The sequence below is a fragment of the Triplophysa rosa genome, linkage group LG20 (assembly GCF_024868665.1).
Source record: "Triplophysa rosa linkage group LG20, Trosa_1v2, whole genome shotgun sequence".
NCBI lineage: Eukaryota > Metazoa > Chordata > Actinopteri > Cypriniformes > Nemacheilidae > Triplophysa > Triplophysa rosa.
In genome coordinates this window covers 7,995,224-8,019,743 of record NC_079909.1, presented here as the reverse complement: position 1 = coordinate 8,019,743, position 24,520 = coordinate 7,995,224, and the positions used below count along the sequence as shown (strand labels likewise).

Genomic DNA, 24,520 nt, shown 5'->3' with positions numbered 1-24,520 from the left:
CTAGACAGAAGAGACATTTCATAGGTAATAACAGTTATCAACTCTCCCATGGGCTCTTTGAGAACACATCCTACATCAGAGAGTGTGAGGTGGGAGGAGTTCTGTTTATACAATGAGTCATGACTCAAAAGTCACTAAACAGACCACTGCGTTCACAACAGAGCCATTGATGTGCACAGCAACCAGTCATGCAGATGCATGCTGTTCGTGAATAAAATATAATTTCAAATAAATTACAGATTTTTTTATAATTATAACCTGTTGTTTCACATATATATAGTATATAAACAGTGCCATTGTCAGCCATAGATAATAGTTTTATAAATGTTGTCTTTGTTTAAACAACCCTGATGCAATACTTCTATTCTCTCTCTCTCTCTCTCTCTCTCTCTCTCTCTCTTTCTCTCTCTCTCTCTCTCTCTCTCTCTCTCTCTCATTGTATCAATACAATTTGCACACACACTGGGTTTCATAATTCATAATGGGATCAAGGTTACACACACCCCCCCCCCCTCCCCGGCATCCTTTCTCTACGTCTCTATTGTTGAGGAGTGAGGTTCCAGAATGATGTGATCTGGTGAGAGGACGTTTATATTGACGGAGATGATGTCACATCCCCCCCAGGAAGACCACCATCAGGTCAAATTGTTTACAACGTTTGTGATTCCCAGTGTAGGCCGCATTTATACAGCAGCACGCTGCAACTTTGGAAAATAAATTGTATTGTTTTGTTTTTAAGATTGCACGTAGGACATATAGAACATTTAATAATATTCACAAGCCAACTCGATAAGGTTATAATGTGCCTTCCTTAGTCAGATTATTCCTGTGTGGGAGTTTCTGGTCTTGCAGCATAAGACAGCATCACCCAAGAGACCCAACTGGGGTTGATCAAGCCCTGGTCTGTTTCCCAGTATAGACTCAGAGCATGAACTCACTTTGGCACATAACTCGTCCTGCAGCTCTTGTATTATGAGATGATACCTAAAATGATAACTAAAATCGTGAGAGTGTTAAAAAGACAATTACATTCATGCATTTTTGCATAAGCTTTGATCTGATGTGACTTGACTTGATAGTGCATTGAATGTATACTTTATATATGAATCCTGTGTTTTTATAAGTGTTTGTGCTGTATCATGTTCTGTGATTTTAGCTGACTTTTGTTCCACCTCTAACTGACACAGGGAGGAAAGCTGGCACTAGACCCATATACACATAAAACAAAAAAAATAAACATAAAGCTAATACTTGTACTGCACTCCCACTATTGAAATTTCAAGGGTGAGGACATTGCAGAAATGAATATGAACACACACACACAAAGAGAGAGAGAGAGAAAATGACATTCCATTGCAGTTTCCTCACTAGGGTGGAAACTGAACACTGGTCCTCGAGTCTCTGAACTGGTGGTTGCAGCAGGGTCTGGCACACACACACACCTTCCCCCCTCCTCCCATCCAGGACCCGCCCCTTCAACTCCGGCTATATAAGAGAACGGACCCGGGCTCAAAGTTGCCATCCTCTTAAGGACAACTCCAGCGGTTTCTTATAGTGTCCTCATTGCTTTGATCTCATCTCTAATCTCCGGCAACCATGTCGATGCGCATGTCAACCACGAGGTCCACTGTCTCTTCGAGCAGAGGTGGCATGATGGGTGCTCCACAGAAAGCCCACAGCGTGTACGGTGGTGGTATGGGGGGGAGCATCCGCATCTCTTCCTCTTCCATGCAGTCCAGGAGTGGAGGATATGGAGGAGGTTATGGTGGAGGTTATGGCGGAGGATTCGGAGCAGGAGGCGGCATGGGTGATAATGCCCAGCTGAATGAGAAGGCCACCATGCAGAACCTGAATGACCGTCTGGCTTCCTACCTGGAGAAGGTGCGTTCTCTGGAGGCTGCCAATGCCAAGTTGGAGAAGATGATCCGGGAGTATTATGAGACGAAGGGGCCGGTTGCAGAGAGGGACTACAGTGCCTACTGGAACACCATCAATGACCTGAAGGAAAAGGTAATGTCTAATGTCTTGACATTCTGAATGACACAATCATCTTTCTGGCATAGGTTAACTAAGACTACCAAATTCTTCTGCTCTAAAATTCCTTTGATAGAAATCACTTGGGTCTATTACAACCATGAAACGCAACCCCCATCAGACTTCTCTTATTTTGCAGATAAATTAAGCAGAATATATTTTTTACTTTGCAGATTAAAAATGCCACCGTCAACAATGCCAACATCCTCCTGCAGATTGACAACTCTAAACTGGCCGCTGATGATTTCAGAATAAAGTGAGTTCCCTCATTCATCTGGACAAATATTAGTCATGTTACAACAATGAGTAATGAGCTAGTCCAACCTCTCCACCAATCAGATATGAGCACGAGTTAGCCATGCGGCAGTCTGTGGAGGCTGACATCGCCAACCTGCGTCGCTTGCTGGACCAGACAACCCTGATGAAGGCCGACCTTGAGATGCAGATCGAAGGTCTGCAAGATGAACTGGCGTTTATGAAAAAGAACCACCAAGAGGTTTGTAACAGAAGTGTTTTCTTCTACTTCTTATTATTATTTATACATTTGCCGAACTTTGGGTCATTTGGGTACTTGAATTGTATGGTTACAGGACTTGGAGGCAATGAGGTCTCAGCTGTCTGGCACTGTAAACGTGGAGGTCGATGCTGCACCTCAGCAAGACCTGAACAAGCTTCTGGAGGAGATTCGTTCTGACTATGAGTCCGTCATAGAGAAACATCGCAGAGATCAGGAGGCGTGGTTTAAAGACAAGGTAAGATAACTTTTGATTCTCTAAAATATATTGCAAAACACATTCTACAGGAGTATCGAATATGGTTTTAAAATTATATTGTGTGTGTTCTTCTCTCACTTCAAGTCCACACAGTTGAGCAAGGAGGTGGCCGTCAGCACAGAGACCATACAGACCTCCAAGTCAGAGCTGACAGACCTGCGACGCACTTTGCAGAGCCTGGAGATCGAGCTACAGTCTCAACTCAGCATGGTGAGATACAAGGGGAATGCAGAGGGAGTGAACTAGTAAGGAAGGAGAAATTCTGAGAGGCGGGGAATGGGGGGATATGCTATCTAAACCTTGGATGGGAAAATATTACATAAGGAGGTCAAGAAGAGGGCATGAAAGGGATGAAGATGAACGAAAAACAGACGAAGTGAGAGTGAGATATGTCACGAATGCTTTATGAAGCTTTTAGAAAGCTCTCCAAAAGTGGGTGCGGTCGAGAGCAAAGAATGAAGTCCATTTTGCAGTCCGCACATCTGTTGAAGATCCTTAAAAATCTTGCACCAAGGTGGTGTTTGTCTGATATTAAGCATACGTGAATTGAAATCAATGTTTGGGAAAGTGATTGTTAGTATTAAAATGCAAAACGAGATTTTCAGTGGCTATATATATTAACGTAATGTTTCTTAATTTCTCTGCATGTTTTCTTTACTCACACAGAAAGCGTCACTGGAGAAAACACTGGCAGACACAGAAGCTAGATACAGCGCTATGCTCGCAGGCCTCCAGAATCAAATCAACATGCTGGAGTCAGAGCTGTCTCAGATGCGGTCTAGCATTGAACAACAGGGACACGAATACAAAGTGTTGCTGGATATTAAGAGCCGCCTGGAGCAGGAGATCGCCACCTACAGGAGCCTCCTGGACAATCAGGACATTAAGTAAGCTCTTGTATGTTGTGTCAGTTATTATATTTGTCAGGTAAAATATGTATACTAATACAACTCTTAATCTTTGTTTTATAGGACTCCAGGACAAGGTAATTAAAAGCACACATATAACATTGTTTCAAAATATTCTGTAGCTCAGTGGTAAGAGCATGGTGCTAACAACGCCAAGGTCATGGATTCGATCCCAGGGGATTGCACATACTTAGAAACAAATGTATAGGATAATGCAATGTAAGTCGCTTTGGATAAAAGCGTCTGCCAGATGCATAAATGTTTACAGTTTTGTTTATATCAGGTTTTAATAACGCTTTCTCTCTCTCAGGTGGAGGAGCACAGCGAACACACAGCTAAATGCAGAGCAGACTGCTTTGAGAGACAACGACCAAACACACACACACATACATTTTGTTTAGATTGAGTGTCAATAAATATCAATGTTGGTGTCCAGAACAAGGAAACAAATTTTGGCTAAAGAAAACACTCACATGAGAAAACATAGCCTACTACATCTGATGTTGTGTGTGAGAAAATGTCTCTTTAATTAAAGCTGCTGCCAAAGCTATTTACGTCATTGTTTTTTCTCTTGGAATACTACAGTCTATATACAGTTTTAAAGTATGATTATGGTGTCAAGTGACTAGAATCAGAAAATAGGATCAGACTCATAATTACAGAAAACATAAACAAATATATTAAAAAGAAAAGAAAGAAAATGCTGATAAACTGTTTGGAACTACTGAATAAAGAGAGAGAGAGAGAGAGAGAGAGAGAGAGAGAGAGAGAGAGAACGGGGAAAATAAATGGGCTGGGTCACAGCGATACGTCAGCCACACAACAGTGTTGCCTGGCAACAGATACATCATAAAAGCACTTAAAAAAAGAATCACGAATGTGAAAAGTGGATAATACGGAAATTCAGTCTTTATATAGATGAGAATAGCACATTGCATTAGACAAATGGACTGAAAATAAACAAAATAAACATACACATTTATTTAAAGGTCAACCTTGTTTTGCATTTGCTATTTAGCTTGGTTTATCTGGTTATGTTTGTTCTATCCCTACGTTTACAGGATGTATACAGAATACAATAAATCAATGTTAAAAACTAAATCTGGCACATGAGACACAAGAAGAGCTTAAAGCAAGCTCTAAAAGACGTTTGTGAAATAGTACAAAACTGTAAAAACGGTATGACTATATATGAGGAGACACAATGGCAAATATAGGCGTGGCGTTACTTTTTGCTTAAGGGCCGATGGATTCAAGGCTTACTGAGATCAATTCATTTCAGTTTTCCACTCATGTTGACCTTAAAGAAAGCAATATAGTATCAAAATAGTGTGCATCCTGTCACCTACAAAGAGAGTATGTAACATTGCTGCGATCAGGTTTAAATGGGCCACGCCCAGTCATGTCACTATTGCCAAAAACTTGGATAGTGATGCAGTGTTGCAGCTGATATCTAAGAGAAAACTTCTTTACTAAACGGGATTTATATTGTAATCTTACATTTAAAAAGAAGAAAAAACCTTAGTGACCTAAAACTACATCAGCACTAATCAGCTATTGGTCTTTACACACTTTTAGCTTGTGACTTTTGCCAACTTTTTCTCGCACAGAGAGAGAGGAACAGGAGATGAAAATAATTGTCCAACGTGTCAACACAGAGCCCACTGGACATCTGGCACCAACACCCCAATGAAAGATGTATGAAAGGCACATGCATTAAACCAACACCTAGGCCTACTGTAAAGTACATTAAATGTTTGCAATTTACCATGCTGTTTGCAGTTAATGCATCTGACATACATTGCCTCAGGAATGTCTTAAATGTATTGCACAAGTAGCCTATACAACATGAATCCTGGACTGTTGGTGCTGTCAGGTTTGGTATCAGCAATAATATATGTGTGCAAAAGTGTAGCGTGTTCAGAGCTCCCTCTGGTGTATGAAAACATAATATTCCTTTTTACTGTAATGTAGGGTCATAGGGCCTCATTTATGAAACCAGGCAAAACTTGGCATTTATCAAAATGGACGTGAGCGGTTGCTACGATCAAATCTCACAACAGGTCTCAGCTCGTGTACACAAGTTTTAAGAACCCTTTAACCGTTTTGATAACTGATAAGGAATAAGGACAAATAGAAAGATAGATTACGTTTTTTCATTTATGACAATGTAAATATAGATTTCAATGAGATTTCTTATTTTCATTATATGATTATTTAAATGCTTGAAATTACAAGGTTAACGGGTCATTTTCTGTACAAAACTTTAATGAAATTTTAGGCTACTTAAATAATTTACGACGATTAAAATGCACAATTAAAAGTAAAACATTTAAAAAACTACAAGAGGCCTAATCAATATATTTATATGCAATGGGTTAGTTTACCTATTTGCAAGACGATAACTTCTTTGTTTGACAAATATGCATTCTAAGTAAAACAGACAAAACGCACGATTTAATGTTTTTTTATTTGTGCGATGTTCACTTGGGGGTGGAAGACGCGCACTGGCTCAAAGCTCGAGATTGCCTGGCTTTGTGCGGCAGGCTCCGGTTTGTGGGGGCAGAAGACCGCTGTTTTGGTTCTTTCCTCTGATAGATCTGAAAGAGCAAAATAAGAAATGAAGTAAACATGAAACTGCGTGTGCTTCATTAAAGCAGCCTGAAATGCAAGATTTGCAGCATTAGATCCCGTTTAGAAACATGCATCTGTCTCCAACGCCACAGACCATTTTCTCTTCACCTAAATGAAAAAAAATTGTATAAAAAACACTTAGGCCTACACAATTAATACATTGATTGCGCCGCAAAAAAAGCAGAGCTTAATTTACACCTACATTCGTTTTCACATTAGCACGTTAATGTAACTCAAACACCGTTTTTAATGAAGTCAGATTAATTTTTAAAAACCAAAGTAGGCTAATTTAAAGCAACAACAATACTTTCAGTGTAAAAATAATAGTGAAACAATAATTCATTATTTGTGGTCATTTTTACAAAACATAAATATCCAGTAGTAAATATCCAATAAAAAATACAAACCTCAGCTGGAGTTCGCTTCGCTGTTGCCCGCAGCATTGATCTCTTTATAAAGTTTTTCACTTCTTCTGATTTCGCTTTTCAAGGTTAAAGTTTCATATGTAAATCGTAAATGTTCTTTTTTTTTGGCCGGATTACGTTTCTCCATGTCGCAAAATCTAGGGGCGAGGCGTCTACACCCTGAATTTAGGGGGGTGATATGTAAATTACGACCGATTTCAGCAGCCCCATTTATCATTGGATCATTCGTACGATGAGATTGGCGGCATACGAATGTTTGATGAATCACACGTGAACCCTGTCCTAAGATGATTTCTGCGCACGGATCTGCGCTCGTTTCTACGTTAGATTGATAAATGAGGCCGATAGTGTTTCGTGATCTTTCAATAAAAGAACTTTCACATTTTTTGCTTTTAATTTGAATTAAAATAAGCTTACAATTAAGTTACTTAATGATTTAGATCAGCAACAAGCAGGTGGCAGACAAAATAAAAATATGGGCACTACATATTTGTTAATGTACCTTTTACATTTTATTGTGTAGCTTCACGTTTTCATGATTGAGTCAGTTTAATTCTGACTCATGCATCCAGCACACAAACCAAATGAATGTTTCATCACTTTAGGAGGACCAAATTGTGCGCTTTACACCAGGTTGTGTTAAGAGTGATTTTTCTTGTAACAGTCAGACTTGTTTTTACCTGTTTTGGTCTATTAGTTGTTACATGTTGATTCTATCTTACATATCAAAGTTGTAATTAAGTCCTCTTTTAAAGCTGACACATAGGCCTGCAAAACTGAAATCATCCTTATGTGACTCACTTTTGCAAATGCATTAGACTTGTTTAGTTGTAGCTAAATTCTGCCGTGCGAAGGACATACTGATAATAACGTTCGAATGTAAGCTAAAGCAAAAACAATAATGAACTGCAAAAGTTAAAATATAAATACTACCTGCAAGTTACAACATACAAAAGGGTCACTGTGTATCACAGGCTGTACTGCAGTGTCTATTCACAGGCGCGAAGACCTCTCGCTCTCAACATCAGTCGATTACTAGAGTGATATTTAACAGTAATATTTCAAAATAGTGCATGTACCACTTATATTTCAGAAAATATAAAAAGTAAATGACCAATAAAAAAATAAATTTAAACAATAAAAGGTGAAAGTAAACTATGCTTACAACTAATAACCTTTAGGAGGACATTTAATTTGCCTCAGTCAAGAAATAATTACTTTTTACATGTAATTACTGAAAACATATTTACCCAACAAGGATCTGTCATTGTCTTACTTAAAACTAACTTCACACCAAATGTATATTTTTAAACGTGACAATAGCTTTAGGAAAAGTTGCTCTGTCTTTCCCATACAATTAACAAAGCATGGGGACTGAGGCTATCACTAACCTGAACCTAATCTTTCTGTATTGTACATGAAAAGAAATACATACAGCTTTAGAAAAACAATAGGGTGAGTAAATAATAATAATAATTTTCCTTGTTAGGCGAAGTACCCCTATACAAATGTGAAAAATATGTGTTTGTCTACAAACTTTATATTGAGTAACATTTTGAAACATACTGTAGATATTCGTTTTACTGTTTATACCCCTGGTCACATACACACATGATAACAAATAACAAATTTATTTAAAATATCTCCCTTTGTTGGTAAATTAGGTGATTTCAACTGGTAAAAGGGTGAGGACGGTAACCATGGGAGCTGGTAATAAGGGTGGTGAAACTGGCAGAGATGATCTCATAGTCCCCCAGGGACTTACCTGTCAGCAAAATGATGGACTTGTAAAGTTTCCCTTATAGGTCACCACCCCAGAGACACACTGTCTGAGCCACAGACATGAAAGCCAAACGTGTATTTTTTTGAACGCTTATTAAATGAACAAAATCATAAATGCATTCACATAATGCATGTTCACCTATAAATGGCCATTGCAAATTTACTAATAAATGAGAATATTTTAAGTATTGAAATCCGGTATATTGGAAGTTGATTGAAATGCTGATTTTGAAAGGCTATTGCTGAGTTTCTAGCGATGAGTTTAAAGCATGAAAACAGTCTGACACAATAGATCTTCAGGTTCTAGAGTAAATTTGCAAGAAAACCCATCATGCAAACAAGGATACAGCACAAGTGTCTTTGATGTTATAGCAGGTTTCTATTAAAACATGTTGATCAAAATATCTAAAAACTTTGTATCTGTGCATGATTAGACAAAATGAGGATAGCTGACACACACGCGCACACACACATGTATACACCCAGTGTGTGTCCAAAGCCTAGACGTCTTGCACTCCCTCTATTGTAGTCTTGAGGGTGAGGACATTACTGAAGTACACACACATTCCATTGCAATCTGCACACTCTAGGGTGGAAACTGAGCACTGGTCCTTGTATCTCAACACTGATGGATTCATCAACACACACCTTTCCTCCTCCCATCCAAAAAGTGTAGGACCCGCCCTTAAGGCTCAACTACATAAAAGATTGCGCTGGACTCAACGTCTCCATCAGGGCAACTTCAGCAGTTTCCTGTCCACACCGGGTTCATCTCATCTCTGCATCCACCATGTCAACCTCCATGTCCTTCACTTCGCGCTCGTCGAAGTCCCACGGACCTAAGACCATGTCATCAAAGTCGATAGTCGTTTCGGGCCGCGGCAGCATGATGGCTTCTCCGAAAAAAGCCCACAGCATGTACGGCGGTGGTTATGGAGGAAGCACCCGCATCTCTTCATCCTATTCGATCGGAGGACGTGGAGGCTTCGGTGGAGGTTATGGAGGAGGGTATGGAGGAGGTTATGGAGGAGGTTATGGTGGAGGTAACGGATCAGGAGGATATGGTGGTATAGCGGTTGGAGGCTGCTTTCCAGGGGATTTTCAGCTGAGTGAGAAGTCCACCATGCAGAACCTTAACAACCGTCTGGCCACTTACCTGGAGAAGGTGCGATCTCTGGAGGCTGCCAATGCCAAGCTGGAGAGGATGATCCGGGAGTACTATGAGACAAAAGGACCGATCGCACAGAGGGACTACAGCGCCTACTGGAACACCATCAAAGACTTAAAGGACAAGGTACATTAATGTAACACAAGACATATGTGTGATGTCTGAGATTTGGAAGAACGTTTATTTAATTAACACATCATTGTTCTTTATTACAGATTAAAAATGCAACCGTCCACAACGCAAACATCCTCCTGCAGATCGACAACTCTAAACTGGCCGCTGATGACTTCAGAATGAAGTGAGTTCTCGTATTTGTCATAATCATTCCTGTTGTTACGAATATAGGTGCAATAGTTTCTTAATTCTCCATCCTTATTCTCCACCAATCAGATTTGAGCATGAGCTGTCGATGCGGCAGTGTGTGGATGCTGACATCGGTAACCTGCAACGCTTGTTGAGCCAGACGAAACTGGCAATAGCCGACCTTGAGAACATGATCAAATCTTTGCTGGAAGAACTGGAATTCATGAAGAAGAACCATCTGGAGGTTTGTTTTCGTTTGCCCCTAACGTATATTCTGCGAAGAGTAATTCATCATAATTGTGAGCCATGAATGATACATGCATAATTGATCCTTACATGACAATTGGAAATCTGACGTGATGGCAGGAGATGGCGGCAATGAGGTCTCAGCTGTCTGGCACTGTAAACGTGGAGGTCGATGCTGCACCTCAGCAAGACCTGAACAAGCTTCTGGAGGAGATTCGTTCTGACTATGAGTCCGTCATTCAGAAACATCGCAGAGATCAAGAGGCGTGGTTTAAAGACAAGGTAAGACTTTGAATTGCTTGGAATAATAAATTTGCCATGAGCAATACTTTTTTAATGAAGCACAACTTTTGGCTTGTTGTGTCACAGTCGTAAAAGGGTACAGCTTGGATTATGAGTCTCTAATAGCATCATTTGTGTTTCCGTTTCTCTTTAAGACCACACAGTTGAGCAAGGAGGTGACCATTAACACAGAGATCATACAAACTTCCAAGTCCCAGATCTCAGATCTGAGACACACCGTGCAAAGCCTGGAGATCGAGCTACAGTCTCAGCTCAGCTTGGTGAGACACAATGTCTGAGCGCTCAATGACGTTTCAAGTCTCAATGTTTTAAAAGTCAAATGAAAATGGTTGTAAATTAATGTAAAATCTGCCTGTTTTTCCGTTCACAGAAAGGCTCACTGGAAAACACACTGGCAGACACAGAAGCTAGATACAGCGCTATGCTCGCAGGCCTCCAGAATCAAATCAACATGCTGGAGTCAGAGCTGTCTCAGATGCGGTCTAGCATTGAACAACAGGGACACGAATACAAAGTGTTGCTGGATATTAAGAGCCGCCTGGAGCAGGAGATCGCCACCTACAGGAGCCTCCTGGATAACCAGGATATTATGTAAGTTTAATGAAATTTCACAAGAAATAAAACATGAGTTTGGAGTTATTTTGTCCGTACTAATGCATCTTTTCTTTCTCCTTCCTAGAAATCCCATACAAGGTAATTAAATCTCTCTTTGAGTATGGTGTAATTATTCTCAGTTTTATCCATATGCATTACAGTCATAACTAATTCTGTCTCATCCTTCAGTTGGATCTATGTCCTCGGGTGGATCTTACTCAGTGTCCTCAGGTGGATCTCACGTTGTGTCCTCAGGTGGATCTCACGTTGTGTCCTCAGGTGGATCTCACAGTGTCTTGCCTGGTGGATCAGCGGTGACAATAAAGCAGACCACTACATCACAGCGCTCACACCGCTAAAGAGTGCTTTTTAAAACATGTGCACACATTACATTTAAAGTGAGTGATAATGCATGTCAGCTGTGGTATTAAGAACAAAGAAACGAATGTTATTTAACACACTGCATGACACTCTGTTGTAATTTTGTGTGTTTGAAAAACTTGAAAATAAAAGCAAGCAAAAAGGACATGTTGTTGTTTTTTATTAATACAATTTGACAATTATATTTGGAACTATTGATAAGATAGCTTGTGTCTATTTTTCATTCCAAAAGTCATGGGAGTAATACTCTTTAGGTTAATGTACCGCACTGCTCTTTACAGCAAAGCAAAGAAAGTAACATTTTAGTGTGCAGTTTATTGTCAGACATGTGTTTCTTATATGCATTTATGTCAAACAGCTTGATTAATTTAATTAAGTCTGAACAATAAATATTAAATAAGTTCCAAGTCTTCTATATTCATGAAACATTCATTTCATTAGATATTCATAAAAGTTGAATAAAATGATATATTGACTTAAATGAAAGGGAGTCAATGAAAGAAGCAATAGAAAAGTGTATGACAGAAGGCAACGCTTTCATAAAGTTCAGGTGTGAGGATTCTGGATTCTGGAGTGATGGTGGGGTGTCTCAAGATGGGTGGCTTAAGGTGTGGGCGAAGAAAGGTTAAAATGAATATTTTTTTGCCATAATTGCTTCCAGCATGCAGAGATTTGCAGCAGGATTGCGGTGGACATGCTTGACTAAACAGATGAGCCATCAGTCTTACAGATGATGAGTTATCTAAAGTCAAACCTTAGGGAGTGGTTACATGAGTCCAAACTAGGAGAGTTTTCCATGCGTAGTAGTAATGTAAAAAATAATCTTCCACCTACAATAGATTTTAGCTAAATGGGTTAATATAAATGCAATATTTAAAAATATACTTTTTCTTAAGACTGCATGTCCGCTTAAAACTGATTTGCAGTTTCATATACGAAGCAACAGATAAATTTGCTAGCTACATGTCTGACATTGAAGGGTTACTCAGAGTTTACACTGACTCACTCTTCACAGCAGACTCCAGAAACAAACTCATAACTGTGTTGTATATGTTGCCTGGGAACATCCATCACAAAAGCACTGAAGAGAACAGACATTAGGTCATCAAACGCTGTCTGAGTCACTCTGTATCAGTATCAGTCCCTCAAAAATAATGCAACAGTGTAAACCGTAAAACAATATAATTTCATTAATGCACTCAAAAAAATGCAGGGTCAAATATAAACATTTTATGGGTTAAAATGACCTCGTTTGTCCTTTTTTTGACCCAATGCTCAGATAAAAATAACCCAACATTTTTTAGAATGTGGAAGAGAAATGTAGAGTTATAACAAAAATGACAACCCCTTCACTCACAGAGGACAACAGCTGCAGTATCATCTCTAGGTCTGTCAAGCGATTAATCGCATCCAGAATAAAAGTTTGTGTTTACATAATTTATGTCTGTGTACTGTGCATATTCATTTTGTATTTATAAACACATACACATACATGCAAATATTTAGGAAAAACATAAAATATAAAAATTAATAAATTTTTATATAATTTAAATTATTGATGAATAAAAATAAATAAATAAATATGTGTTTTTCTGTTTATAAATAAACACAGATTCTTGTTTTACAAAAATATGAACTTTTTTTCTGGCTGTGATTTACCGTGATTATTGTTTGACAGCCCTATACTTCAAACAAAAACAAAACACATTTCTGAGAATTTCTTTAAAACGTATGTGTGCAATAAAAACGTAAACTCTTCAGAATCTTAAAAAATTCTGACTGAGGTTGTCAAAGATACATGCAAAAGGGTTAAACACTACACCTACAAATTGTTCTCAGAAATACATGTGTGGGAACGTTTATCAAACCATCCTAAAAAACCTTCAGTTAGTTATTACTAGCTATTATTTGAAGAAAGAAAATACCATGTAATCTTTGTTTTGTTTGACTGAGATTTAAAAGCAGGTTAGTAATAATTTAGGGATTTACAGCATTTGCAGGACACAACAAGTCAAGTAGTAAAAGTCTTAACAAAAAGAGCTTAATGCATTGCTTGTTTTTTTTTATTTCTCACCACTTTAATTAGTAGTGGAAGAGCAGAGTAACTGGTGGAAAAGCAGAGAACACGATCAGGAGATGTGCCCAGCAAGACTAAAATTAAATCTTATGTTAATCTTTAAAAAAAACTTCTGCTAAATGAGTAAAGTTAATGTAATGGTCTGCATGAGCAACACAACACAGAGTGCAGATAAGTTAATCATAACTCAAAAATATGCCTCTACATGAAGACACTATTGACAGAGAGACAGGTGTGGCAGGTGTTGACTAGCTCCTTTAAGACTCAAATACTTTCACTGATACAGCATGCATTTTTTTCAGGACTGTTGACTTTAAACTAATAATCATAAAAAAAAAAAACTCCATGTGAACAAAATTGACTTTTCTGTAGATTTCTGAAATATAAATAGTGATGAATGCCATAATATTAAATGTCATGTATTTGTATTTTCTGAGTAATTCATTTTTACACGATAAAAAAACTTTAATGACAAAGGCTAATTTGTGATTTATTTACAATTCACATTTATCCTGTAGGCAGACTCCTCTTTGCAAAGCTATACATTTTAACTGTGTCTGTTTCCTGAGAGTCAGTGCACTACACCAGGGTTAAACGGACACTTCACCCAAAAATGAAAATTCTGTCATCATTTACTCACCTCCGAGTTGTTCCAAATGTGTATAAATTCTTTGTTCTGATGAACACAGAGAAAGATATTTGGAAAAATGCTTATACCCATACAGATCTCAACACCCATTGACTACCATATAGGAAAAATACAATGGTGGTCAAAAGTGTCCCAGAACTGTTTGCTGTCTTCAAAATGTCTTCTTTTGTGTTCAACAGAACAAACAAAAAAACGATAAAGTTTTCCTACTATGGTAGTCAATGGGTGTTGAAGCATTTTTCCAAATATCTTTCTCTGTGTTCATCAGAACAAAGACATTTAAACACATTTGGAACAACTCGAAGGTGAGTAAATGATGACAGAATTTTCATTTTCTGAAATGAAAGTCTTTTCACCCAGACTTTTGTGTTAATCTTTAATCAACGACGACTTTTCACTATTACGAACAAGCCACAAAAAGCGGTGATGAGAAAAATGCAAGTTCTTATATAAACATTTCTTTAATGATTTCATTCGTTTTTAATCTGACCTTCCAAATATCTAGTCTTGAATATTACCGCCTCCCTCTGGAAAATACGTGTAATTTCTGTCCAGGACTCCTAACAGCATCAGTAGCATGATCAAAAGGGCGAAACACCATATGATGAACTAGCAAAGAACTTAGGTTACTACTATATTTTGTAGTGTAACACAAAAGCAAACATTTTGAAGTTCATACAGTGGCCAATCTGTCAACATCTGAAAGCACAGTGCAAAACATCAAATACTATGCCATTATTTTTTTTACAAGTGAAACATGTATTATTGCAAATTTTCTCGGTACAATGTACAATTTAACATTTCTATTAATAGTAGTGAATAGTCTAAAGATAAAGTCAAAAGATTTTAACCAATCTCCATGTAAAAAGTCATTTTTATGTTGGCTCTGTGTAAACTGTGTTTTTTGTTTTGGAGCTTGTTAGATTGGCCACTGTCTTTGTACGAAAAATACTTCAAAATATCTCATTTTGTGTCTCGGGCGCCCCCTTTCGGTCATGAGATGCTATAAAAGAGTCCTGGACAGCAAGTTCACACACTTTCCAGAGGGAGGCGGTAATGGTATGGCATGTTACAAGCCTAGCTATTTGAAGGGTCAGTTTAAAAACGAAGAAAATAATTGTAAAATGTTTAAACAAGAACTGTTTTCACAACTGAACGTGCATTCTGTATAACATTAAACACTCTTTTCATAATTGCTTTTTGTAGCTTGTCCGTAATAGTAAGAAAATCGATGCAAACACAGAAACAAAAGACTGGGTCTCGCTGTATCGCACAGGCTGTACTGCAGTGTCTATTCACAGGCGCGATCCCACTACTGATCGGCACGGGGGTTTTGACCTGCTCCGTTTCCGGCCTGGACCGGTTCACCCCTCCTTAGACGACCTGGTAGTCCCGGGCTCCCCCAGGAACACCATATCGATACCGAACTTAGTGCGGACACCCGATCGACATAGTCCATTGCAGCCCAGAACCCCTGAGCTCAAACGATCCTCCAGCCTCAGACTCCCAGTAGCTTGGATTACAGGCGCGCGCCACTGCACCCGTCAAGAGAAAGCAGCAGCTGTTGGGTATTTCAATGTCGGATTCACTGTGTTTAGTGCGACCTCTACTGTTTAAAGACACATTTGCAGCTCTGCGTAAGCACAATTTATATATATATATATATACAGTATATATATATTCTAAATCAGTAAGCATTGCTTTGTTTACCAGTAACTACATGGCAGGGTTTTACTGCACGTTATATTCTCATCCGTGGGATTTACTCTTTTGTGTTACATACACAGTGGCGTTTATATGGATTTATGCATTATGCATAACGCACGACCTCGAGCTTCATCCATTCAGATCCATTCTCGGCCAATACGGAGTCTCAGCGGTGAGGCACGGAGCCAATGAGAGGGTAGCGATTTTAATAACGGGACTCCTCACATCTGCGCGCCGCGTAACGGGAAGAGACGTTTACTACATCAGTCACAAATCCCATGCTCTCGGAATCGAGTGACATATAAACTTTAAGGTAAAACATTTTATCTCTTGCATTGACTGAATATGGTGGATAATTTGGATGACTAAAGCTTAGTACTTGGATGCTAAGGAAGTGTTTCTGACAATACACGACATTTCATGAGATACTTACATGGCCGCAACCGGGTTGCTAACGCAGGGCTTCCTCTTTTGTTGCAACGAACTGAAGTAATGCACCCAACACAGAACATTTCGCTTTTGTAATGTTAAACATCAGCTGAAATCTGTTGTTCGGTGAACGCCTTCAAGACAAATGTGAAGAAATGTTTGAAAAAACATTTGGGGTTTAGCTAGGCACTAAATATGATGCCAGGTAACTGAAAATGGATGTAAACAGCTTCTTTCCTTGTTTTCCTTTTAGATGCAGTTTATGCTGCTCTTCAGTAGGCAGGGAAAGCTGAGGCTTCAGAAATGGTATGTGCCACTATCTGACACTCAGAAGAAGAAAATCTCTCGTGAGGTGATACAAATGGTGCTGGCACGCAAACCCAAGATGTGCAGTTTTCTGGAATGGAGGGATCTGAAAATAGTCTATAAAAGGTTAGAATGATCAAAGGTTGAATGATGTTCAGAAATTCAGTGGACTGAAGAGACTCTTTGTATTGTCTTTCACCCCATAGGAAAAATACTGTATGATACTATAGTATTAGCTGCAGTAGTGTTTCAAACTTCACATTTTATTTACAGTTTACAATAGTATATATGATAGGATTTGTATTATTTTAAAGAATGGTTTTCAATCGTCTGGTAAGTGCCACCACAAATATAAAAGCTAGTTTTATGTTCTGTCAAGAGCCATCTCTTCTACATTTGTTGGGAATTATTGCTTCTGGTTTGTGCATTCACAGAAATCCCAATACAACAAAGTATGTTGTCTCTCAAAAATGGTCATTTTTGCACCTATCAATAACATATGTTTATTTCCCTTTTTTAAAATAGAAAACATGTATAGACTGATATTTTTCTGATATGTGTATCATCATGAGTTTAGGAAAATATAAACAGGTGGTTCTATATATTGGTAATGAATACATTCTCTGAGAATTTATATGTCAAGTTTTGACTGAAAATGTCACATCCATACGTTGAACAACAACAGTAACTGCTCGGAACATAATGATCCCGTTTCTTAAAACTTTGCACAGTGTTAAAAAAGAGGAACCAAACAAACATTTAGCTCGCTATTTATAATCTGTTAACAGTGTTTTTATTTTGCATTTCAGATATGCCAGTCTATACTTTTGTTGTGCTGTGGAGGACCAAGAAAATGAGTTGATAACCCTGGAGATAATCCACAGATATGTGGAGCTGCTGGACAAATATTTTGGCAGTGTGAGTTTTGTCATTATCTTCTCCTGTAGGTTTCTTTGTCTCGGTATGAAGCTATTGATGAAAACGTTAAAAAAGTTAAAAGGTCTGCTGATAGGCTTGGCCAATGAAACTGTAGTACATTGTAAAATGTTGTGTTTGCATGTTAATTGAACACCAGGTATGTGAACTGGACATTATCTTCAACTTTGAGAAGGCCTATTACATTCTGGATGAGTTTATATTGGGTGGAGAAGCCCAGGAGACATCCAAGAAGAACGTTCTAAAGGCCATAGAGCAGGCTGACATGCTGCAGGAGGTGAGGAGAATAATATGCTCATGTTAAACCCTCTATGAGAGGACATTTTTCATCTTTATTTTTTGTGATTCACGTCTTTTACAGGAAGCTGAGACGCCACGTAGCGTTCTGGAGGAAATTGGACTGACATAAACCCTGAGAACCCTCAGCCCAACTATTAATACACATCTTCCTTTCTTTTTCTGTGGGCATGTTATCTACTCCAGAATACACCATATCTGTATTTTAGCTTTCAGGTAAAAGCATTTGTACAAGTGTTATAAAATCAGCACTTCCTACAGAAACAATTAGGTATTAAAGCCTGTATTTTTACTGCAAAACATCTGAGGGAATTTAAGCATATTGAATATGGATCTGCACTTCCTCAGTTATGATACCGCAAATATGCAAATTTCTCATAGTGTTTGGCTGTTTGGATTCAGGTATGGTTCAGTAGATGTGTAGCACAGATTCGTGTAACTACAATCTTTCACTACGTCTCTCACAATGTCTTCTGTGTTCAAACATTACCTCTCGCCTTCAGCTGCCTTAAAACACTCCCTTACAGCTGATACAGTTATCTTATGCAACTCTCTGTAGGTCCACATCAATGCAACATGGTCTGTCACAGTTTTAGACGAGGAATTTTCGAATGCGTTAGGACCAAACATTTCTACTTTGGACAACAGGGAAATGCAAAAATTTGAAGATAATTTTGAGTTGTTTTGGAATCGAGGTATATGCAGATTGTTAAAAAAGGCACAAGTAAACATAAGTATTAATAAATCTTTGACCAACAACACTGTAATGTAACTCCTCCTGTAAAAACTTAATTGGTTCAGACAGATCAGGAGGTTTGCCATTCAACTGTTAAAACAAGTTTTATTTCAAATGCCAAAGAATAGTCTCCACCATTCTCATGCCTTTTTTTTCTAGAAGGGTTAGTTCACTAAAAAATACAAATGCTGTCACTATTTCATCACCCATATGCTGTTAGAAACCTCCAAGACTTTCTTACATGGGTAGTTGACAGATAAACCGCATGTGTCCTATGGTTTGACAGCAAAAAATTTGAAGAAAAAAAAACCTAACAATGAGGATAAATCTAGTATGCTATTTTATGTTATACATATAAATAATATATTATTAGCAGTTTGTTTTCTACATTTTTGCCATCACACCACTGGACACATGGTATGGTTTATTTGTCAACTACCCACATGAGAAATTTTTCATCCACAAAAGAAAATCATACAGGTTTAGAACAACACTGTCGATGTGTAAGAAATGACAGAAATTTCATTTTGGCTGAACTATCTTTTCAAATCTTTGTATGCTGTCCTATTATACTGTCTTTCTCTTGGAAATACGTGTTATTTGTAGTTTCATCTTAACAAAATGAAGAATTAAAGTGAGAATGCAGTATGTTGTCTGAATCCTTGTTGATTATTACTAATAACTCAATTATTCAAAGAATTCCAACAATTCATTATGTAACGCTCAATGTAATGCCATAATACATGATGTAAGACTGCAGTTAATGTCATTCCAGCACTCATGAACACTTCATGTCTTCAGTAAACAGTCATTTAATAACAAATGTATAGACAATACATTCACCAAAAACCATGACAGCACTAGGAAAAGTGGGCATTTTGTAATACAAATTAAAAATAAAACAGCAGCTGCTCTATGAAAACAGTAGCAGAGTTTTTTTATGTAATCGATCCAGATTGTTGGGAGATTTGAGAGTTAACAGAGTCTAAAAGCACAACATGAATTTCATCTTCTCGCTGACACTGCTCTAAAGTCTGGATCTCTGCTGTGTCTTCTGGTGAACATGTGCTAGATGCCACAGCAGGAGCCTCTGTGCTCACTTCCACTTTTTCTGATGGAGTCACATCACGCTCCTCATTTCCAGGGTCTTCCGGATCAGACCCTGCAGAAGAGCTCGGGCTGCGGGATTTACTCTTCTTCCTTTTGTGTTTCTTTTTGCTCTTTTTCTTGCTCTTTTTAGAGTGCTTATGGCGGTGTGGAGCGATAGTTCTGTCTGTTTCGGTGTTCTCTGGGCTTTTGCTTTTCCTATGGTGACGGTGACTTTTCACGGATCCGTTTTTGGACACAATCTCTGGACTGTCTGATTTTGTCCTCTTTTCTGCTAAGGTACATTCTTTGTCTTTGCTTTGGGATCGGCTCCTGCTCCGTTTGGATTGTTCTCTTTCAGACCTCTGTCGTTTTAATAATGATTGCTGTGACATCCTTCTCTCTCTGGTTCTACTGTGGCTCTGCCTTTTCCTGTTTTGGTTGTATCTTTCTCTGCTGCGACTCCGCCTCTCCCGGCTGTGATTGCGCCCCTCCCGGCTGCGACTCCGCCTCTCCCGGCTGCGACTCCGCCTCTCCCGGCTGCGACTCCGCCTCTTGCTATAATTAAACCTCTCACGGCTGTGGCTCCTTCGATCTGTCCTTCTGCGCTGAGATCGGTCAGGGCTATTCCCTCTCTGGGACCACATTCCATCTCTGCTTCCAAAGTGTCGACTTGAAAAGCCACCGCCACCCCTGTCAGGGGACATATGAAGATCCCGGTCTGCTTCCCAGAATTCATTGCCTGGGTTTCGGAACACGTGGAGGAAGTTGCAATGTTTCCCTTTTGGGCATTTCTGTCTGTCAAATAGTCCTGAGATGGAGAATGTAAGAAGTACAATATAAGCATATTTCAAGCGAAAATACAAAATAAAATGTAGACAAGTTTTCTGGTGCAAAATAGTTTAAAGGGGAGGTCTGATGGAATTTCACTTCTTTAAATTTAGTTAGTAGTATAGCTGTTTGAGCATAAACAACATCTGCCAAGTCGCAACGCTCAAACTTTTTAAAGACTACAATGAGAGGCTCGTTGGGACTACAACCAGCTACTTCCTGCAGTAGTTTCATCATGACAGCCACATTTTAAATAAACCCTGCCCCCTGGAACACGGATAGGGTAATGGACGGGACATCTCAACACACACTAAGTGGTAGACCAATCACAGAAGACTGGCTCAGCTTGACCAATCAGAGTGTTTTGGAAGGAGGGACTTCATAAAACCAGGAAGCAGCCTGTTTTCTGATAATCGAGATGACGGTGTAAATATACATATGTAATATATTAAGTATTTTTGAAAATAAAAAAATGAACACCTATTGTTTAGCACATCATAAACATAATAAATACTTACATATTAAATGGGCAAAAAAGGACCCCTTTAAAAAACTGCCGTTTTCTCACCACATATAGCCGTCTTCCATCTAGTTACAGGAGAGAATTCACATCGCAGTTGTCTTCCAGCATACCAACGACCATTAAACATCATGAAAGCTTCTTTACATTGCTCCTCTCTGCAGTGGTAAAACATACAAAATCAACATTTGGAACAAACGTAATTTTGGTTTTGATGTTCCACTATATATAAAGTTTCTAGACTTACGTGTCATACTGAACGTAAACGTTTCCTCTCAGGTGAAGCTCAAAGTTGCAGCTCACCTATTAAAGTACAGGCAGAAGTTCAAGTTCTTGTTTTTATGTATTATTTTGAAGGGATTTGTAACATTTGAGGGGACGGTTACCTTGAACTGCACCACCCTCCCTGCATTCCTGAACTCTGGTAGAACGTCTTCAAAGAATTCCAGGAACTGCTGATGGACCTCCTCCTCACTGTACTCCAGACTGGCATCAGTGTCATAGTCATCACGTCTGATCTGCTCCATCCCAAACGTCACAAACATCCCCCTCACCATCAGGGTGGTGCTGGATGACTGGTGCTCGTGTTTTCTGGAGCAACTGTACATAACAAACATTAAATAAACAAAACGGCAAGCAAGAAATTGCCTGATATAATGTGTTTAGGATATAAAATATAAAAAATGAGCGCAGTAAACATACCGGTCTCCAAACCTACAAGCACCCGTTTTAAGAAAGAAAGGACAGTTCGCTTTATCCTTCTCAGTTCCATAATCCTTCGGGGCATCAGGGTTTTTCCAAGGACCACCATTTTCCAGCTGAACCCACCAAAATATGGATGCTTCCGTTATTGCAAAAAAACACGAGCAATAAAATAGCATTTTGACACAATGAGGATGTTTCAATGTTACCTGCATCTCTGCTTGATCCAGCATTTTCTGAACAGCTTCCTATAAATGATGCAAACATATACAGTATGGCAGGTGAAATTCTGTGGTGTCTGCTAGAACTGGTTAAGATAATTTAGAAGACAATTAGTTTATTATGAACTGATACGACCAATACTTTGTAATTGAAAGATGACATTTTGGGGGCGGTTTCCGAGCCAAACCTAGTCCCAGACTAACTTAAATGTTAGAGGTGTCTTGATCTTGAACAACTTGCACTGAAATATCTTAAAAGTGTGATTGCTTTGTCTTATGATGCACACCAGTAATGTTTTTTGTAATGTGTGTTTTTAAAAACTACTAATTTAACTAAGGACTTAGTCCTGGTTTAAAATAATCCCTGTACGTGAAACCGCCCCATAGTGTGCTAGTTATTTACTAATCTATTCACAATCCCATGATGGTGTCAGAATTATAACATTACGCTTAAATAATGTGAAAAGATACATTTTCTTCAGGGGAAGTGGACACTTGATGGATAAGCAAACCTTTGTGTGTATCTTAGTTAAGGAAATCAAGACACAATGCTTTCCAAACAGACAAAACCACAGTGTGTAAACATGAAACGTGTATGTAAAAGCTTTTCAAGCAGACTCATTTCAGATAAAATGGGATGTTTTGACATCTGGATTTGAAAATAGAGCAATAGAGGATATATGTAGCCATCAGCATCTTTATCCTCCGAGTGCACGGATCACCTCTCTTTCTTTCCTCTCCTGATCCTTCTGCTCTTGCTCTTCTTTGTCTTTCCTCTGATGCTCCTCCCATTCCTCTCGAATCCTCTTCTGTTATGGAAGAACAAACAACAACTGAATTTACACCTCAACTAAAAGTTATTTAGCTCATGTGTATTTAACAAATTAACTGAAAACAGTATTTTAACTGTCAGGTGTGATTGCTTACCTCTTCTTCCTCCTTTCTTTTTTGTGCCGCCTCCTCTTTCTCTCTTTTCAGCCTGAATTCTTCCTGTGCGATTCTCTCTCTCTCCAACCATTCCTGATGTAACCTTTCCCTGGATTGTAATATAGTATTACGTACTCACAACATGTGATCAAATTGAACAAAGTTGACCAAATAAAACACTGAAAGACAAACCCCTGCTCCTCCCCGATCTTCTCGTCTTCCTCTTCTCCAGTTTGGTTGTCTTCATTCTGTGACAGATCTAAAGAGACGCGCGTTTAGCATTCTGACAGCTGAAATGTGTGTAAGCTCTAGGTTATGTTTACATGGATGTTGTTTACTATGAAATTGCATGGGTAAGGAAAGTAAAACAAATAGCTTACCCGTTCCTCTTGTTTGAGCAAGAGCTTGGCGCTTTCTTTTCCTCCTCTCTCGCTTGAGAAGAGCTCTTCTTTGTTTTTGACTAAAAAGGCGAGATATTGGTGTCAAATGCATATAATATACAGTATTTACATCATACTTCACATAATGTTTATTTGATGTGAGCAGAAATGCATAACAAGAGATTTATACGACACCTAAGTACGACAGGAGCAGTTTTAGGCTCGTCTGATCGATTCTCTGTCGTCAGTTCTGAGTCCAGCGACCCTGCAGGATCTGCCTGCGATGAACAAGAATCATTATCTGTCATTTTAGATCATTATTTACACATTGACAACAGCAAAAGCTTTCAGTTGTGTCAAGTCAACGAAATACACGCATATGGGATCGCATAACGATGACGTCGCACTTGTTTGTCGCGATCTGATAGCGTTTTAACGCGCATGCTCAGGCTTGTGTTGGGATTCGAATCTCTGGTCCGCTTAATTTGAGCGAATCGGTTCTTTGGACGGTTCGTGTAAACGAATCTATTCTGATTCTTAGAAATGGAGTTAAAGATAATTGTTTGATCTATTTTTATTTTACAGCATACAAAAGCTATAACCTATTATGTTAAAGAAGCTAAAATCTAGCTAAACTAAAGAATAATTTATTACACACTCTAAAAATGATTCCTGTGGCTTAATAAATATCACAAAAATAAACAGTTATATTAACTTAATAAAATATTTTAAAATCATTTAGGCCTAATTTCAGTAGGAAACAGTTGATTTCTCTAAAATGTACATATATTATTTAAGTTTAATTAATGAGTTTAATGAGTATTTAATTAAACATATTTTAAATATACGCTCAATTTAAACACAATTTAAACAGTATATTTCATTGCTTTAAAATGTACTCAGTTTTTTTGTGTAAATTGTTTCACATAAAATAACCGTTACATTTTTTAGGTATGTGTTTCATTTGATGTACATTCCTATGCAATCATTTTAACAGGTATGTAAACACATAAGGAATATAATAGTATTTTAGGACACTGTTGAAACGAAACAACCAAACAATGAAAGCCAACGCTAAAAAACGATGACGACTCCGAACGCTTTGTGAATCAATTCGACTGGAATAATAAGAACGAGTCATTCAAGAATCGGACATCTTCAGAAT

General features: G+C 38.4%; 4 protein-coding genes across 4 annotated transcripts; 3 read left to right on the top strand and 1 right to left on the bottom strand.

Annotated features, from left to right (window-relative positions):
- The first annotated feature begins 1,505 nt into the window (after nucleotides 1–1,505).
- Nucleotides 1,506–4,265, top strand: LOC130570884 (keratin, type I cytoskeletal 13-like). The gene is made up of 8 exons (XM_057361356.1): nucleotides 1,506–2,010; nucleotides 2,208–2,290; nucleotides 2,374–2,530; nucleotides 2,625–2,786; nucleotides 2,892–3,017; nucleotides 3,474–3,694; nucleotides 3,779–3,792; nucleotides 4,026–4,265. Exons 1-8 carry the CDS (start codon nucleotides 1,597–1,599, stop codon nucleotides 4,052–4,054), a joined length of 1,206 nt encoding a protein of 401 aa, XP_057217339.1. The 5' UTR covers nucleotides 1,506–1,596; the 3' UTR covers nucleotides 4,055–4,265.
- Nucleotides 4,266–9,303: 5,038 nt separating this feature from the next.
- Nucleotides 9,304–11,688, top strand: LOC130571567 (keratin, type I cytoskeletal 47 kDa-like). Its single transcript, XM_057362645.1, has 8 exons — nucleotides 9,304–9,850; nucleotides 9,940–10,022; nucleotides 10,115–10,271; nucleotides 10,394–10,555; nucleotides 10,711–10,836; nucleotides 10,947–11,167; nucleotides 11,256–11,269; nucleotides 11,360–11,688. Exons 1-8 carry the CDS (start codon nucleotides 9,347–9,349, stop codon nucleotides 11,527–11,529), a joined length of 1,437 nt encoding a protein of 478 aa, XP_057218628.1. The 5' UTR covers nucleotides 9,304–9,346; the 3' UTR covers nucleotides 11,530–11,688.
- A 4,476-nt stretch (nucleotides 11,689–16,164) lies between these two features.
- Nucleotides 16,165–19,336, top strand: ap1s2 (adaptor related protein complex 1 subunit sigma 2). Its single transcript, XM_057361486.1, has 5 exons — nucleotides 16,165–16,297; nucleotides 16,667–16,845; nucleotides 17,529–17,637; nucleotides 17,795–17,932; nucleotides 18,017–19,336. The coding sequence occupies exons 2-5, from the start codon at nucleotides 16,667–16,669 to the stop codon at nucleotides 18,062–18,064; spliced, it is 474 nt and encodes a 157-aa protein (XP_057217469.1). The 5' UTR covers nucleotides 16,165–16,297; the 3' UTR covers nucleotides 18,065–19,336.
- A 115-nt stretch (nucleotides 19,337–19,451) lies between these two features.
- zrsr2 (zinc finger (CCCH type), RNA-binding motif and serine/arginine rich 2) lies at nucleotides 19,452–23,766 on the bottom strand. The gene is made up of 11 exons (XM_057361483.1): nucleotides 23,551–23,766; nucleotides 23,356–23,435; nucleotides 23,168–23,234; nucleotides 22,976–23,084; nucleotides 22,771–22,857; nucleotides 22,037–22,075; nucleotides 21,828–21,943; nucleotides 21,512–21,725; nucleotides 21,373–21,428; nucleotides 21,174–21,283; nucleotides 19,452–20,585 (listed from the first exon to the last, which is right to left on the bottom strand). The coding sequence occupies exons 1-11, from the start codon at nucleotides 23,661–23,663 to the stop codon at nucleotides 19,627–19,629; spliced, it is 1,950 nt and encodes a 649-aa protein (XP_057217466.1). The 5' UTR covers nucleotides 23,664–23,766; the 3' UTR covers nucleotides 19,452–19,626.
- Nucleotides 23,767–24,520: the final 754 nt, after the last annotated feature.